General features: G+C 38.5%; 2 protein-coding genes and 1 long non-coding RNA gene across 4 annotated transcripts; 2 read left to right on the forward strand and 1 right to left on the reverse strand.

Moving 5' to 3' along the window:
* Window positions 1-2672: 2672 nt before the first annotated feature.
* tmem208 (transmembrane protein 208) lies at window positions 2673-6615 on the reverse strand. Of its 2 annotated transcripts, XM_088004180.1 has the most exons (6): window positions 6440-6615; window positions 4969-5064; window positions 3833-3892; window positions 3595-3731; window positions 3423-3507; window positions 2673-3316 (listed from the first exon to the last, which is right to left on the reverse strand). In XM_088004180.1, the coding sequence occupies exons 1-6, from the start codon at window positions 6443-6445 to the stop codon at window positions 3179-3181; spliced, it is 522 nt and encodes a 173-aa protein (XP_087860306.1). In that variant the 5' UTR covers window positions 6446-6615; the 3' UTR covers window positions 2673-3178. The 2 variants fall into 2 exon arrangements, with proteins under 2 accessions (XP_087860306.1, XP_014854134.1); XM_014998648.2 differs by lacking the exon at window positions 6440-6615 and having other exon boundaries at window positions 4969-5070.
* An 80-nt stretch (window positions 6616-6695) lies between these two features.
* Window positions 6696-7714, forward strand: LOC148160178 (uncharacterized). The gene is made up of 2 exons (XR_015762484.1): window positions 6696-6822; window positions 7251-7714. It is a non-coding gene; the product is annotated as an uncharacterized LOC148160178 (long non-coding RNA).
* Window positions 7715-10509: 2795 nt separating this feature from the next.
* On the forward strand, window positions 10510-17466 carry slc39a1 (solute carrier family 39 member 1). Its single transcript, XM_014998647.2, has 4 exons — window positions 10510-10824; window positions 12994-13124; window positions 13440-13748; window positions 15961-17466. The coding sequence occupies exons 1-4, from the start codon at window positions 10710-10712 to the stop codon at window positions 16312-16314; spliced, it is 909 nt and encodes a 302-aa protein (XP_014854133.1). The 5' UTR covers window positions 10510-10709; the 3' UTR covers window positions 16315-17466.
* Window positions 17467-17713: the final 247 nt, after the last annotated feature.

A 17713-nucleotide genomic window follows, 5' to 3' on the forward strand; every position in this document is an offset into this window, starting at 1 on the left:
TCTGCACTGGATAAAAGCAAAGGTTTTCGTTTTGTCCTCGCACCGTGCCAGAGACTCGGCGCTAAAAAACACATCAGGTTTTAGCTTGTTGAGCAAATTTGCAGTTTTATTGGGAGTAGACCGGAGCTTTACCGGCCCACTGGCTCTCTTTGGAGCTGCGGCTTAATCACTCAATTCACTTTGTCAACAGTGGATACACAGAGCAACTCGGAGGAACCTACTAGGCAGCGTTTTGCCTCGAGGATAAGGCTAAAGCCACTGGGCGAAAACGGAAGCCGCACTGAGAGGTTTGACATATCTTCAGTATTTAGGGATTAGGCTGTCATCTGCGCATTTATCTGTCAGTCCCAGCGACTAATCCTAAATGGGCGAGCAGTTTCAAGAGCCGCTGAGAATTGACTTATGAGTGTTTTGAAGTGTTGCAGCTACTGCCATTAAATGTGACGCTCCAATTAATAATCATTTCTGACAGCGTTTGTCTGCACGCCGCGTGGAAAACCCACTAAAGCTTGTCTGCTCATTCAGGAGGCCGCGGCACTTCAAGCTTAATGGCAAGTGGGAGATTATTGCTGATTCGACTATTGACGAACAATCAGCAGAAGATTTTTTTTTTTTTGAGGAGAATAAATCAAATCGCGTCACGCTGCACTGAAAACCAAAAATCTCTCCGACCCAACAGAGCCATGGAGACGCAGCTGAGAACAATCAGAGGAGAGTCTCAGGCAATCTGAAAGCATTTCCCCGGGCCTCGCACTTCAACAAAACCAAATTTATGAATCATAATTGATGTTTATTAATAGCTACAACTGAAACCAGATATCTGCGCAAACTGTACAAACATAACCCTTTTTTTGTCTTTGTTTTCTGGCTTTCCAACGTTAAACCAGACAAAGACTTTCCTGCTCGGGTTGGGTTACATTGCCGACATTACCTCCTAAATGTCTAAATAATGACAGAATTTTTTTAAACAGAATGTTTAACTTCCTTCAGATTCATAAGTTTACATACCATTCATTAGTGGTTGTACAGAATCGCTTTGTAAGCTGCATGATTTCTTCTTCTTGTGTTCATTTCCTGGAATTTTGGCCCATTTTCCCTGAAAGAACTGGTGCAACTGGGTCAGGTTTGTGGGTTCACTTTCAGCTCTGCCTGAAGGGTTTATTTATTTTTTATTTTTTCCATCAGACTGAGATCTGAAACATTAATTTTGTTGTCTTTCAGTAACTTAACATCCAACTTGGCAGTATGTTTTGGGTGATTGTCAGTTTTGAAGACCCGACTGCGGCTAAGCTTCCTGTTCCCAGCTGATATCTTGATATGTTGCTTCAGTATCTCAGGATTTTCTTCATGCACCAACCCTTCCTTTAGCAAAATAACCCCACGACATGACGCTGCCAGCCTTTCGTCACACCACAGGATTTGTCTCCAGAAATTACCACGTTTGTCCCCACTATCAAAAGTGGAATCTGGCTTCCTTTGGAGTAACTGCTTCTTCCTCTCTGAATGGTTTTTCAGCCCCTGTTGGTACAACCAACATCTTCGCATGATCTTACTGCTTTGCTTCGATGTTGATCATCACAGTTCACACGATAGACCTCTGGAAATTGTAATCCAGGATAAAACCCGACCGAAGGAGCTCCACAATCCTCTCTCCGACATCGTGGCTGGTTTGTTTTTATTTCTCCATGACGTCACACAGAGAAGCAGTGCGTGTGAGGTGTGGTCCCATTTCAAATCAAATGTTGTGAATTAGCCATCAGAGTATATTTCATGGTCAGTGGTGACTGAGTCAGACATGAACTCCACTGAATACCTTCATGTTCTACAGGGTCAAATGTTATGCCGTCTGTCCATTAACATGACAACAAACGCAGCAGCTAATCTGCAACAGGACGGCGCAAAGATTCGCCGTTTAAACGTAACGCAGACTGAAATCCTGCAGCGAGACATTCAGGGAACTTTGAAAAAAAACGAAAAGTTTGAAAACCTCAGTGACTCACTGTGAAGAAAAGTGGAGCAAAATCTCCTCCACAAGGATGCCGAAAACTGACTGCATCTGGTTATGCGGTAAAAGCAGTTATTTTCTTCTGTTTGTACTTCATTTTTGTTTAACAAAGAACATGACAGTGGAAATTATTTGTGCACTTTTCTGGCTGCATTTAAAGAACTTAAGGAGATTCAGAAAAAACCTAGAATTAAAAAAAGGTGCACTTTTGCTTTACCTTTTGTTATTATTGTGCATTATATTTGAACTCTTCAAAGAGGAGATTATCATACAATAGAGGGAAAGTCTATTTTATTGACCCACACTGAGGTGGATGGTTGGGCGTGTTGCTCCTGCCTCAGAAAGTTTGACCATAGCCTCATCAAAGAACTGGATGTACTGGTCACCAAAAAGTTTTGTAGATTTGGTTTCTAAGCAACAACTTAATATGAAATAGGAAATACAAGAATAATAGTTCCTTTAGTTTATCTAAAAGAAAAGGTATCCTTTATATGGACCGAACAATATATTACACACCGGAATGAAAACACTTTGTTGTGTTTATTCATGAATAGTGTATGAACTCTTTAACTAAAAATGTTTTTAACCTTTTTAGAAAAAAAGTCACTGCAGTTTTAATTCATCATTGCGTTTTGCAGCTCTTCTGTCATTAAAAAACTCACAAACGCACACGGAGAACTTTTATTGCAAAGTTGTTCCCATTCTCTTATTAAGGCTTTCGAGTTTGATTTTGTGACAACAATACATAGATTGTTACAGAGGACTTAAAAACAAGGAAAACTAAAATTAAAATTAAAGACATAACATTACAAAAGTTTGTTTTGGACAGTGGTGTGGAATAAAAAAAAAAAAAGAGAGATCAGCAGGGGGTGGCGGCATGAAACCATTCTGCAAGAGCTAAACTCGTAAATCTTGTCATGAAGACGAATGCGATTTGGACGGAGGCATCATCTAAATAGGGAACATTTCATTTCATAATTTAGGGAGAAAATTTGATTACGGGAGAAAGCGGAAAGAAAACAAACACGGAAAACAAGATTCCACTGTATCAGATTTCATCTGGATTTAACGTAATAACAAAAAAATTTCTTCCTGCATAACTTACGAGTTCCCCGCTTTCTGTATATTAGATTGTGTTGTGTATAAAAATACTGCTCAGTCCGCTCCGAAGCATCAGAACCGCTTCACCTGTCTGCGCTCTTGCCTCCTCTGCTTTTTCTCATTCACCTCCTCCGGCGCCGAGGGGTTTTCCGCCATAAACCAGGGGCCCAAAAAGTTCACCCAAAGCAGGTGAAGAGCCCGAGCTGGGGCCTGAAACACACACACACACACACACACACACACAAAGATGTTATCAGGGAAGAAAGCATCAGAAATAGTAAGAATTTTCTTGACACCTTCTGGAAAATGTTCTCACCAGCAGCCAAAGGTACCAGAAATAAGCAGAGAGGGTGCTAAGCACTTGAACGATGGCAGTGAGCAAGATTACATCTTTTAGGTGCCTAAAACCAAAAAAAGAAAACAGCAGAAATTATCATCTCGCAAACACTAACACTGTAATTTATCTACTACATTAAATAAAAACTGACTCTGCCATTCCCTGCTCCATGTTTAGGTCTATTCCTCCATCCAGCAGACTCCCGTCGTCACCAAACGCGGGCTTGGCCATGGCCGACATGGAGCGGTAGCTCCCAACGTACACGGCGAGCGCGAACAGCAGCAGCAGCTTCGGGAAGCGTGTGTGTGTGTGTGTATGTGACAAGTTCAGGCCCAAGAAAAACGACAAGATGTGCTCTGACAGTTTAGGAGAAGCTTGAATTGACTCACCCAGGTCCAAAAGGTGGAGGAACTGTAGAAAACTAAAAAATTCACAGCGGCATATATTGCCTGCAGGAGAAATCTGATTAGTTGTGGGGAAACTTGCCAAAAACAGAGCAATGTTTTTTGTTCTCGTTAAGCAGTGAGTGATAGTTTTCTATTAAAGACCTCTGATAGGGCAGAATGTCTGATTGTCGCCATGATTCGTCCAATCAAATGCGAGGAACTTCATTTGTGACCAATCAGTGTCCTAAAAATAATTATTGCACATTTCTGCTTCAAAACCAACTTTTCCACTTAAAGGTATTCAAAAGTAAGAAACTTAGTCACGTGTTGAACTGAAAATGATCTTCTATTGTTTAGATTAGTGCAACAGGTGTTTTATATACTGAATGGGAGAAAAAAACTTATAGAAAACTCTGCAACAGACTTAACAGGAATCAGCTTAATTGATCAAAATTAAAACTTTTTTTTTTTTTTCTCTTTAATTTCTTTTTAGTATTTTTGTGATCTGGTAAAACCTTACATATCACATTGAACCTGAAGGTCTCCCAAACAGAGGGTTTTGGACCCATTTATCTAATTTAGACACTCGGATAACAGCACCAGGGGATACCACCAATATTTTTTCATAGCAATCTTATGGCTTCAGCTGTTTTTTTTAATAAGATGCCAGAATGTGATCGGAGTCTTCTCTTGCTGCACGGAGGACACACTAACATTGAACTGCTTCTACCCTACCTGTTGCTGTGCACTGCCGCTCAGCGGGCGGAGAGAAGCTTTCTAGTTTCTACCCTTTTCTCCTCATTCGGAAATATTTCCTGGCGCAAAAAAAAAAAGAACACCAACAGAGAACTAAAGGAGCTTTAACCACCTCGCTTCTTCAAACTTCTCAACATCAGCTAGTTTTTCATACCTTCACCTTCCCAAAACTGATTTTATTTTTATTTTTTTGCCTAACTTATGTTTTGGCTTGTAAGAAAGAGCATGAAAGGAGTCTTAAATCGACCTGAACTTTGATTGTGACACTAATAATCTACCTGTTCTTTTTCACAATTGCAAAACAATGCCAAGTTTAAAAATTACATCAATTAATAGGATATTTTTTGCAGAAAGACCAAGATGAATGTGTGTGTGTGTCTCACGTTGGCTCCCAGGATGACTCTGGTGTAGAACTTGAGCGTTGCCTCGTTCTCCTCATAGATCTGCTTCTTCCCTTTTGTTCCAACTTTACCTTTGGGCTTCATGAGAAAACACAGAGAGCTCGGTGAGCAATAAGGAACAGCTCTCAATCTGAACAAAACAAGTCAATCCACCTTAAACAACAAATGCAAAATAATCACTTTAATCACAGACTTCCTGCTTTCTGAAGGAAACGCTTATCAAAATACAGACAGCAGTATTAGCTGTTTTCTCCCCGATTTCTCTTTCAGCATCGGTTGCTGAAAGAGAAATAGAGTTGCAGCCAATGAAAAGTATTTCCTTACATTTAAATTAGTTGTCAATTAAATCATGTTCTTCACAGCCTGATGGCAACTTCTGCAATTTCACATTTTGTCACTTCAAAACACAAACTACAACTTATTTTACTTAATGTTATGTGACAGACTAACAGAGTAGTGCACCATGGTTAGGCAGAATGAAAATTATACACAATCTTTCTTTTTTGCAAATAGAAATCTGAAAAGTGAGTGTGCCATTCATTTATATTTCAGTCACATTCAAAGCTCTCCTGGTCAGTAAAAAAACCTTTGTGTAATCCTAAGTGATGGAACAACTAGTGGAGAAAATAGTCAAAATAATCCCAGCAATGCTGTCGTTTTTGGGGGGGTTAAAACATCATTAATTGAAGTAAATTAAAATTAATAACATGATAAGAAATTTCTCATGATTAATGATAAGATACTCAGGGAGTCTGAACACAAATATATATTTTTTTTATTCCTATAAAAATCTGTAAGCATCCTTTACCCAATCCTGTATAAATCCCAATTAAGAAAATTTTGAGATGTTTACAAAGCAACATTTGAAAAATACTTTCAGAAGATACCGTACTTCCTTCTCTTTTGAACTCCGGATAACCTGGACGGTTTTATAAGGTGTGGGGAATCGATATGTGGATCTCAGGCTGTAACAAAGTATCAGGGAATAACATTTACATCTGCATCTTTGATATCATTTTTGCTTTTATCTGGATGCAAAACTGGTTCGTGTTTACATTTGGATGCCTTTTTAAATGTCTAAATATACCATAAGTGGGTTGTCTGTAAAAAAAAAAAAAAAAAAAAAAAAAAAAAAAAAATATATATATATATATATATATATATATATATATATATATATATTATATATATATATATATATTTAAATGATTAAAAAAAATGGGGAAAGACTTAAATGGGCACCAAGAGCAAACTGTTTTTCATACAGTACTTCCTGTTCTGTGTTGACCCTGAAAAAGAAACTAAAACGTGCTGTTATGACGTTTCCGTCGCCTGCGATGGTTTTGTTATGCCAGAAGGACCAACTACAGTGACTACAGTCAGTTCATGCGGATATGAACCACCGTCCCAGCTTCAGTCACTGCTTTCAGATCAAACTGTCTCCTTCTCTCACCGCCATTCCCTCTGCTCGTCTCTGCTGAGGATCTCCTCCACTGCGTCGTCTCTGTCATGGACCTCACTCCGGCCGCCGCTTCTCCCCGTTATTCTACCGGCATAAAATAATCAGACCCTGAGGTTTCTGTCTAGTAAAGTCCCTTAGAAACACATCAGCACTCAAGGCTTCGGACAAGGAAACACTTCCGGCGCATGAATATGTCGTTGCAAGCATAGACATCAATACGTAGACGCCTCATGGAGCGCTGAGTAGTACGTAACAGCGTCCGCCATCTTCTATGTGGCAGCAGAGCGATCGGAGCTCCTTAAGTCCTGTGCTGTGTGAACTTATTTCAACCGTTTTACGAAACAAACTGGATTCATTAGGATTACTTTGCCCAGGTAAGGATGAAAGATCAGAATTACTTGACTTTGCAGCCAGAAATTCGCTTCTAAACAACCGAGAAATATTTCCTATGTAGCTAAATTGGCCCGAAATAACCGCTGATTGTTAGCTTAGCAGCTAACGTTTTCACATTGTTTTCTAATAAGAGAGAGGTGATGAAAAACCGCTGTTAGAGGAGAAGTTAATTAAAAACCAGAGGATTTAGTGAGGAAAGATCAGTCAGGATCAGAGCTGGAGCTGCTGTTCTTCAGTCTGTTTCCAGCTCAGCTTCACCATGTTGGTATTTAGCTATAAAGATGCTACGAGTCAGAGCCCAACATGCTGAAAATGTCTTTTACTGAATGTGAAAGAAACATATACGAAACATATCGTATGTATTTTCTATTACACTTATGGATAATTTCTATTTTATCCTTGGCTTTAGCCTGTGAACCAGGACGTCTCAGAAGTCATTGAGTTCTCCCAGTGTGACCAGCAGACTGAAGCCCTGCCTGTGACCAGTGCTCCAGCAGGGCGCTCCCAGTTCAATAAATAAAATAAATGTTTTATTCTTTCACTTTTTGTGTATTTTTAAATATCTCAATCTGAAGTATTAGTGTATTAATGTAGCTTATATAATGAAATAAAAAATAATTTACTCTGTTGGAATTATTTTCACTCTTTGCTGTCAATAGCAGAGTTGACATACTGTAAATTCTCTGGAAAAAAGTAAGAAAAATATGTAGTTTAATGTTTGACAATGACTGATTTATAAATCAAAAGTCATTTCTCAATAACGTATAAAAAATAAATACAGGAAAATTATTTGTTTCTTGTCTTGAAATGTTAAATGTACATTAAACTATGGAATTATGTAAATATATTCTTTAATAAAACACTGTAAAAGTGTGTCTGTTCATCAATGTCATTATAAAAATTTTCAGAATTGTTTCTATCAAATAAAACATTGTGCTCTTTAATTTAATTGTGCTCTTTAAAGTTAGAAATGCTCTCTTTAGTAATTTCTTTGCCAAATATATTAATGTGTGTGAGAAAATGTGTCAATGGCAGGTATTAACTTAAAATACTTTGTAGAACGGCACTTTATAAAGTTCAGTCCATTCACTTGTATTAGCTTACTGGCACATATTCCACATTCAGTAAATATGCACACACAGATTATATTTATATATATAGATGTGTGTTTGTGTGTGCATATTTGCACACAAACAGTTCTTCAGCAGAAAAGAGAAGAAAATTAACCTTACTGTTCAAGACTATATATATATAATTTCTTATACATTATTCATATATTTGTTATTTGAATAATAACATATTTTTTATTTGTTAACTAATAAATACATTTTATATATATTTTATATATACATATATTTTAGTGTTTAATATATTGATGTCTGTGTGTGTACATATGTTCATAAATGTTGATTACTGTATATATAAAAACGATTTATCAAAATCAATTGCATTATAGGTTCACATTTATTTTCTTTATTCAGAAATTGCAATTAAAATATAATGAAAAGTCAAATGTTGTCTTTGATGATTGTTTAATTTCCAAATATATTCCCGTTTATATGTGAGTGGGTCGATGACGAACATTAGCTAAAAATACTTTGTGGAATGGCATTTTCTGAAGTTCGGTCCATTCATTTGTATTAGCTTACCGGCAGAGATGCCACATTCAATATGGCGGACGCGATTACGTATCGCTGCAACGGGCCGACCCGCTCCACGAGGCGTCTACGTGTTAATGTCTATGGTTGCAAGAGGCGAGTGCAGTCATAGTGCAGCTATGAGAACATGAAGTGATGCTGCCACCTGCTGATCGGAAGGTATATTTGTCAGTAATGAAGAAGGGGGGGGAGAGAGAGAGCAATTTATGCCTTTTGAACTGCTTTTACACAGTGCACTGCAAGGGGTTTTCACATATTTTTTTTTTTTTCAAAAAGTCTTTTCATTCATTTCTGTTTTGGAGAGGTCAGTAGTATCGGCCTTTAGATTCTCAGTTGGACTCTGGTCTGGACGCTTGACCATTCTAACACAAGAATGTGCTTTTATCTAATTGTTCTTCTGGCTGTGTGTTTACTGTCATTGTGCTGCTGGAAGGTGAACCTCCAGACTAGTATCTTATATCTTCTAAGAGGTTTCTGGCCTTAATAAAGAAAGTTGTCCACACAGCATGATGCTGCCTCCATGATATTTCACAGAGGGGATTGTGTGTTTCAGTTGATGCACCTGTGTTAGTTTTCTACTCCACATAACTTTGTGAATATATAGATCAAATGTTCAGCTCAGGTTTATCTCAGCAGAACACTTTGCTGTGTCTGCGGTGTCATGACTTGCAGCCAACTGCTAATAAGACTTCTGGCACTTTTGCAAACCGTGAACTATTTTACTTCTGCACAGCATAATCAAGAATGTTTTTTTTTTGTTGTTGTTGTTGTTTATTTTTGTGAAAGATACCAAGTTTAGCTACAGATGGAAAATGTAGTTTGCTACTGTTTGGATTGTGTAATGTGATGATACTGTACTACAGGTCTGCATTAATAATGCATCAGAGATCAAGGACAAGTTTATTTTAAACAATTTGAAGTGAAACTAGAACTTTTGAATCACTAGTTACACAGAAAATATTTTATGAGTCTGGATGTTTTCATATTTTACTTTAAAGAGATACAGCGTAGTAATTTTCAATATTTTTCTCAAAGTTCTACTAAGAACTTTTTTTTTTCTGGGACTATTAATCAATGTAATAGGCACAATCTAGTCCTACATGATAAAGTAATGCACTACTTTGTAAAATCCCAAATTATCTGATTAAATGCATTTCATAGAAAGATAACGATTGGTGTTTGATCAAAAGCAGACCTGTAGAATCAATAAACCATTTAAGCAGAACCTGACTGGAGACAGGAAGAAGTTTGAATGATCTCAAAAGCAACGCATTATGTCCAAGTGGATTACAAAGTCATTGACATCTATCATGTAACATGACTGTTTCTCAGGCCTTGGGAATGAACCAAAGTGAGAGCTATTATCCACTTATAGACAAAAACATAAAACAGTCTCAGGAGTGGCCTTCCTACCAAAATCTCTCCATAAGGAAGTCTGAGGAAAAGTTCCAAGACCAAAAACAATTCTGACAAAAAGGAATTGTTATATGGATATATGTGTTGTTGTTTGTTTTTCTCAAGTCCTATCTCATATGTGCCTAACTTTGGAAAACATATTTTGTAGACTGAAAAGACAAATATGGAACTTTTAGAAGGTTTGCATCTTGTTATATATGGTGTAAAATAAACACAGCAGCAAAGAAAAAAAGATTTCATAAGTATAGAAAAAAAATAATTCATTATAGCGAAATGCTCTGTTTGAATCCATGTGTTTACTATTTTTGAAATTTACTGTAACAACGTGATGCTGGTCAGATTGTCTTACTAACTGGATTTTTTTTTCATAGTTTTACTTCACCATGTAAGTAATCCTAATAAAATATTGTGTTTGCAATAAGTCAAAAACAAGAAGTCTGCACGTCACGACCCAGCTAACAGAAAACATTTTCAAGATTTAAATGTGTTAAAAAGTAACTGTGACCCTTAATAGCGAGTCAAAACCCCTTATTTACGCCACAATACAATCCTATCTAATCAAAGCCAATGGAAGCTCACATCTTTCTCGAAACCGCATGCATTGATCCCCTTCGGCCACCATACCAGCAGCAGAGTCAGTATCTTAATAACAACACTGCGGCTGTTTTGTTTCAGTGGGTTGCTCCTCATCGGACCGCGATGTTATCAGCCTGTTTTGTGGCTTGATAGACACTCCAATGTTTGTACAGTTTCTGTCCCACTCCTGACTCCCACTGTGACATCTCGTCCTGACCATGGAGTATCTTCTGCAGGTGAAAATCGGAGCTTTGGTCGGCTTGTTGCTCCTGACGCTTCTGTTTGGATTCATCCCTGCTAAAGTCAGATGGTTCAGAGACACAAACGGAACAGGTGTGTGCCCTATAATTTTATTTTAATGTGGTGTTTTAACTGTTTGTGTTTGGTGAGGAAAGCTTAATGTATATCGGAGGTTTTAAAAAGACATTGCTCTCATATCTCAGCTAATCATCGCTCCTAATTCCTTAAAAAACACATTTTATTGTTATTAATTTACCCATTTTTTTCCCACAACGCTAGCGCCGATAGGCAAAATGGGGGGTAATGTTTATTTCCAGCATCTAAACTTTTTATTGCTATTTATATGTATCAGCTGGAAAAGAGGTGAACCTTAAATTGAAAGAAATTTGAATGAAATTCCGTGGGAGGGGAGGCAATGCTCCGCCTATGATGAATCATTGCGCTCATCCTGGAACCCGATTCATTTTGTGTCACATGTTTTGACTTCCGCCTCGTGTTGCAAAGGTAATCAGCCACTGATAAGTTTATTTCGTCTCACAAAGGATGTGTTTGATTCAGAGATTAAAGAGCAGAGAGAAGGCAATAAACAGAACGAGAATCGACCTTTGAAATTGCTCAATCAACAAAACAATCTGCACCTCTTGCTGGCGTTTTTTCGGTGGTAACGATTTAATGAGTTTGGTATTGATAAACACTATCTTAGTCCTCCATCTTCCCTCTCAGCTCTGGCAGGAATCACCTGATGAGGATGAAGCCTGAAGCTCAGACCCTCCTCATCACATGATTACATTTTATTTGTTGCTGAAGACACACAAAGTCTGTAAGGATGGCAAACCTTCTCATATGGAAGTGAAAGTATCATTTCTCTCCATTACATCCGTGTGTGCTGAAATACTTGAGTCATCTGGACCTCTCCTGGTGGCTATGATCACATGATACTCAGAAGTTCATTAGGCATTTCCTTTTTGGGATTAAACATACATGTTTTATTATTATTAACTGTCGGTTTAAAACTACACAGTACATCTATGCAAAATGATGGATCAAGACAAATACTTTTAATCTTTTCCTGCCAATTAACGTCAAATCAGGCACAATTCAGCCGAGCAGCAAACAAATCGGCTTGAGGATTAAAGACTGAAAGAATCTGCTCTGCCTTGTTGTTCACCTTGTCACACTAATATATATTTTTAATTTAGTTGCAGCATTTGCTTCATTTTATTTACCGTCTTATTTTTTGGGATAACCAACTAGTCAACTCAAATCCTCATTCAGCCAGCTGCCCTTCCAGCACTAAAACAGATCAGTGGGCAAACTGGGGCGAAGTGCCTCGCCCAGTGCACTTCGACAAGTCGTGGACGAAGCTGGAATTGAACTCACCACCTTCTGATTGCAAGACAACTGAGCCATAATGTTGGTTGGTTGAATCAAACATGACCATATTGGTTCTAAATGAGCGTATGTGATATCGCTGCTGCTGTGCATTTACCGAATAAAGGCACAAACATACTTCCTTGTTTTAGCTTAGTTAGAATCACCAGGATTATTTCTATTGGACTTTTGAATTTGAGGAAAGTTACATAAAATAAAATTGAAAAAAAAATCACAGATCAATAGGACTTGCTAAGTTTTCTAGCATTTACCAAATAGGAATAATTTCGGTAATTCTAACAAAGTTAAAATAAGAAAAGCTTAGTCTGATTTAACTTCAGACACTGAGAAACAAAATGCGTATGTGTCTTTTTATTCGGTGTCTGCAAATATCTGGTTTCAACTCTACATTACTACTTCTATCAACCAGACTGTTTTAACTCCATGTGATTTTAACGTGGAACTGTTGCACCGCTGTCTTCTCCTGGACTCTCTCCCAAAATAAAAAAAATAATCATTTGAATGATTCTTTGTAAAAGAAAAATCAAACAAAAAATTAGATCTTAGTTATCAGTTTCAAAAACCAGTCATGGATTCGTATCAAGCAGGCCTGAATGGTAAACTCAGCAAAGCAGCTTATGGGTGTCAACATGTATGCACCCAGCTTTTTTTTTTTTTCTAATACATATCAACACTTTAAAAATAAAATATAGAAAGAAAAACGATTTATTATGGTCTTTTTTTGTTTTAATTTACACACCTAACTACCATTTTTCAACAGTTGCACATGTGACATTATTTCATGTCCACTATACGACAGCATACACCTTTCAGATTTCTGTTGTCTTGTTCAATCCTCAAACTTACGAGACGTCTTCTTTGGATTTGCAGAGGTCCACCGGACGGTTCTGAGCCTCATCAGCTGTTTTGCCGGCGGCGTTTTCCTGGCAGCATGTTTGCTCGACATCATCCCGGATTACCTGTCCGACATCAGTGCAGAGATGGATGCTCAGAAGTTGGAGGTGCGTCCCAGTTAAACTAGGACCGCGAGTAACAATTATTTAAAATTTTTACCCTTATGTGTATTTACCGTCACAGTTTCAAATGCTAGATTCAAAACTTTACAAAACCAGTACATATGTGTCTATTTTATAAGGTGAGTGAACACTTTAGTATGTGAAAGGACTGAAGAAACAAAAGAAGCCAAAGGGCCAAAGCGTTGATGTAATCATTAGGGTTTGTTTTTTTTGTCATTATTAACCGAGCTGTTGTTGCAAAAACCGTTTTGCCTGAATTCACCAGCCTGTCCCTCTGACCTCTGCGTCGATATTCAACAGACCAGCTTCCCTCTGCCAGAGTTCATCATGGCCGCGGGTTTCTTCACGGTCCTCATCCTGGAGAAAATGGTCCTGAGCTTCCGTCAGTCGAGAGGAGCTCACCACGGCGAGAGGGCGCCGCTGCTGTCAGAGAACGGCCACAGCCACAGCGGGGCCATGACAGCGCCCGACCTGGAGAGCAGCGGCCACCACGTCCACGTCGACTTCCAGGCTCACTCCCCCTTTCGCTCCTTCATGCTTTTCCTCTCCCTCTCGCTTCATTCGGTTTTTGAGGGGCTCGCTATCGGCCTGCAGAGCACTGACTCTAAGGTGAGAAGACGGATAGGGTTCTTCTTGATCCTCTTACGGTGGTCGTGTTGCTTTGTATTATTGCTTTCTGTTTACAGCATTACAGAGCTTTACTTTTTGTTGTTAGAAAAAATAAAAGTCAAGCTTGGAATCACATCTACAGAAAAGTGAGATATAGTTAGTGGAAACTTTCAGTTTAAAGCTTCAGAACGCACTGAAAGGCAGTAGATCGCAGTGACATGACAAGACTGGAAGTGTCTGAATACTCAGGTTTTAGTTTGTGGATAACCAGAGCCGGCCCAAGGCATATACAAACTAACCCACTGCTTATGGTCCCCAGACCATCAGTGGTCTCCCATAACTGCTTGAATTTAAACTTAGACTTTTTTTTTTTATAAAGAATCAGAATATTATTAAGTTTGACTTTGATGGTTTCAGCAGCAATAAATTAAAAGATTTAGATTTTTTTTTTAAAGAATTTGTAAAGTTTATTTTGTACAAGGTTAACCTTTTCTTTCTATTCTCCAACTATGACATGATGTAGTCCTTTATTTTTTTTTACTCACTCTTCAAAATGGGGAAAAGCCAAAATTGAGAACATGCCACTGAAGGGAAGCAGTAAGTGGGAAAATTAACACAACGAAACTCGCCTTATCTCCACTCAGAACAATAGTTCCTGCCGACATAATTTGTAAAGAGGACGCTTGAGTTTAATGGCATTGGGAAATCTTTAAGATACCTGGAGATTTTGAAGAAAACATGGTGGGCTCTACCACAAATTTGAAAACGGGTCTTCATCAGGTCTTAAATCATAAAATGGTTTACAACATATGACTAAATCATCAGATAAATTGTTCACCTCCTCTGATGGCCAGTGTCTGATTCTTATGTAGTGTGTGAGCTGAAGAGCAAACCAGCGGAAAGAGCCCAGGACTCTGGACAATCTAGAGAGATAACGTTAAGAACAATGGTCAAAGATCCTCTTCTCTGTATGCTCACCTCTTGTGAAATGTTAAAGGTGAAGACGAAATGTTGCCCTTTCGGTCAAAGGAGGTTTGTACAGAGCATCGACAGCAATGGGGTCAATAATTGTGCCAACAGTTGGTTGAAAGATGAACATAGAAGTTTTATTCTCACTGAAAATGTTAAGTTAAAGGTTAGATGTTTGGGGGGGAATTTTCTAGTGTGAGTTTATGCTACTACAATAAAACATGCATTTATTTTATTTTATTTTTTTACACGTCTGCAATGTGTATTTAGTTACATAAATGAACAAAGCATCATGTGTGCTACCAGTGGAGCCGCTTGATAACCGGTGTCGGGTAGTTTTCCATCTCTTGCCTGTTGCTATGGTTTCCTATCACACTGTTCCAGTTGTGCTGGTCTGGATAAATATGTGCAGATAAAAATTTCTGCACTTGCAAGTGCAAGTGCATTGCTCACTTTGCAGTTGAAACTAGATATACACTGGATGAAAATACATAAACACATTTGTATCCCACCATCTGAAGTTAAATCAGACCAAACTTTTCTTTTTCTAGCTTAGTTATAGTTACTAAAATTGTTTCTGTTTGCTAAATTCCAGAAAATACACTGAGAAATTTTTTTTTTAGATTTTCTTTTTGTGTAACTTTCCTCAAATTCAAAAGCGGACATGCATTTCATCGGTTTCGAGGATAGCTGTTTTTTAACCCGTGTGACTTGGCTGTTGATGTATTTGTGCTTCTTTTGTTCCCTTCTTTAAATTCTTGCATAATCAAAATCACGCTGCGCCTCTTCACCTGTTGTTTTGTGGAAGCTAAAAGTCTTTGAACGACTGCTCTTCCTCTGTGTTGTGAAAACAAAAGGCTTTGTACTCAAACGTCCAGAAGATTCTGCAAGTTGTCGGTAAAATTTAGACATTCGAGTCTGGAAAATGTGCCGCTTTCCATGAGTTTTTGTCACAACTCTGTCCGGCCGTCCTCGATACATCTGCGTGTTTCTTCCCCTCCTCTCCTTTGATATTGCCTTCAGGGGTTAGCCATCATCATCCTTGTAATTTGCACATATTTACCCGAGGTGCTGAGAAGTGCAGAGGGCTCTGTATTTACAACTTAACTGCGGTGGAAACACTTTGTGCCAAAGTGGCTTCCAGGGTTTCCATCACATTACAAGAATCCCTAACCGTTTAGCTTAAGCTCACCGCTGATGCAAAAGATGCAGAAATGACCAGAACTTTTCTTGGGTTTTGCAGGTGATGGAGATCTGCATCGCCATTCTGGTCCACAAGAGCATTATAGTGTTCAGCCTGTCCGTGAAGCTGGTCCAGAGCGCCGTTCAGCCGTTTTGGATCGCCGCATACATCGGCGTGTTCGCCCTGATGTCACCCTTGGGCATCGGCATCGGCATCAGCGTGATGGAGGCGCAGCTGGCGGCCGGCGCTCTGATCCAGGCCGTCCTGGAGGGGCTTGCCGCAGGGACCTTCATTTACATCACCTTCATGGAGATCCTGCCGCACGAGCTCAACTCGGCCGGGAACCAGGTACTCAAGGTGTTCTTCATCCTGCTGGGCTTCACCGTCATGGCCGCCCTGACGTTTCTCGGCTGAGCTGAGTGTCTATAAGAAGGTGAGGGGGGGGGGTGCGAGCTCCTGTGCGTTGTGCCTCCGACTCCCAGTTTCCACAAGCCTGTTTGTCACTTTATCTCAGAGACTTGGCATTTTTAACCTAATTTCGCCTCTCTGTTACACTGAACTCTGGACATTTTTAAGATGCAACGACTTTTCCGGTCTTATTGCAATAAATATGCTGTTGGGAGTGTTTATGGTGGAGGAAATCAGATGATGTTTATACGTTGTTTTAAGATGATTTTATGTACAGAGAAACCACTTGCATGCCTGCAATAAAGAGAACACAGGTAGGTTTATTGCTTTTTTTTGTTTTGTTTTTAAGGCTTCAGACCTGCATCAAATCGACTCTTTTGCAATGTTAAAAAAGCAGCTGGAAACAAAGAACGGCGTTTAAAGCTTGAGATGCAATGAATCAAGTGTCTCAGTGATTCTCCATACAGTATGTGAAATGTTTACGTTTTATTTCAAAGTCAAAGAGGAAGTTTGACGGCTCCCAGTTCGAACTACTGCACTGTTGTTGTTGTTTTTCTTTAAGTTACACTCCTTGTTTTTGGATCACTCTCCGCCTTAAACATTTCCTCTAAATGCAAGCCTCATGACTTTTACCAAAACCTTATCATTTTTGAACAGACTGTTTTTCTTAAATTCACACAGAAAAACCTGCTTAAAAAATGAGTTGCCATTTTTGCAAGACTAGACGAGCTTTAAATATTTGCAGATCACAATGTGAAGCCTTAATGTTGAACAATACTTGTTTACTGACTGAGAAGTAAAAGTCCCGAGCGACAATCTGTCACCATATTCCCTATTTTAGCTTGTCATGTGTCCAATTGTTTCATCATTGTGGTGAATATGCAGACGACAGAAATCTGTCAGCAGAAATGTTGATGCCACCTAAAACTGCAGACTATTTTTTTTTACTTATATTTCAAATAAATGGCGTCCACAGTTTTCACTCCTGCTATTTGTTTACCAAGTATCATTTTTGACTAATCTTTTGCTTTGTAGTGTGAAAACCTGTTAAGACAAAGACTGTATGACTGCCTGTTTAACTGAGATTGTGCCTTATCGTTGTTCATCTTTTTAAGGATTTATAACCCTGATCAAAGTAAAGAAATTATGACTCTTAAAGTGGTACAAAGTGTATTTTTTTCATACCTTAGTTGTTATATACCACTAATATTAATATAGTTTTGATTTGGTTTGGAAGTCTTTGATGAAAGTACAGTTTGATTTACCTGCAGATTATCTTTTTTTTTTCTCAAGGTTTAAATGGATCGGTTTGATTACTGCAGCCACCAGGTGGGGCTGTTGCTTCTGACTAAATTTCTTTCCTTTTAAGAAAAAAGCATCATATACAACTGACTGAATTATGTCA

The sequence above is a fragment of the Poecilia mexicana genome, unplaced genomic scaffold (assembly GCF_051168715.1).
Source record: "Poecilia mexicana isolate PSO_F unplaced genomic scaffold, ASM5116871v1 scaffold_3, whole genome shotgun sequence".
In the NCBI taxonomy this organism is placed as follows: domain Eukaryota; kingdom Metazoa; phylum Chordata; class Actinopteri; order Cyprinodontiformes; family Poeciliidae; genus Poecilia; species Poecilia mexicana.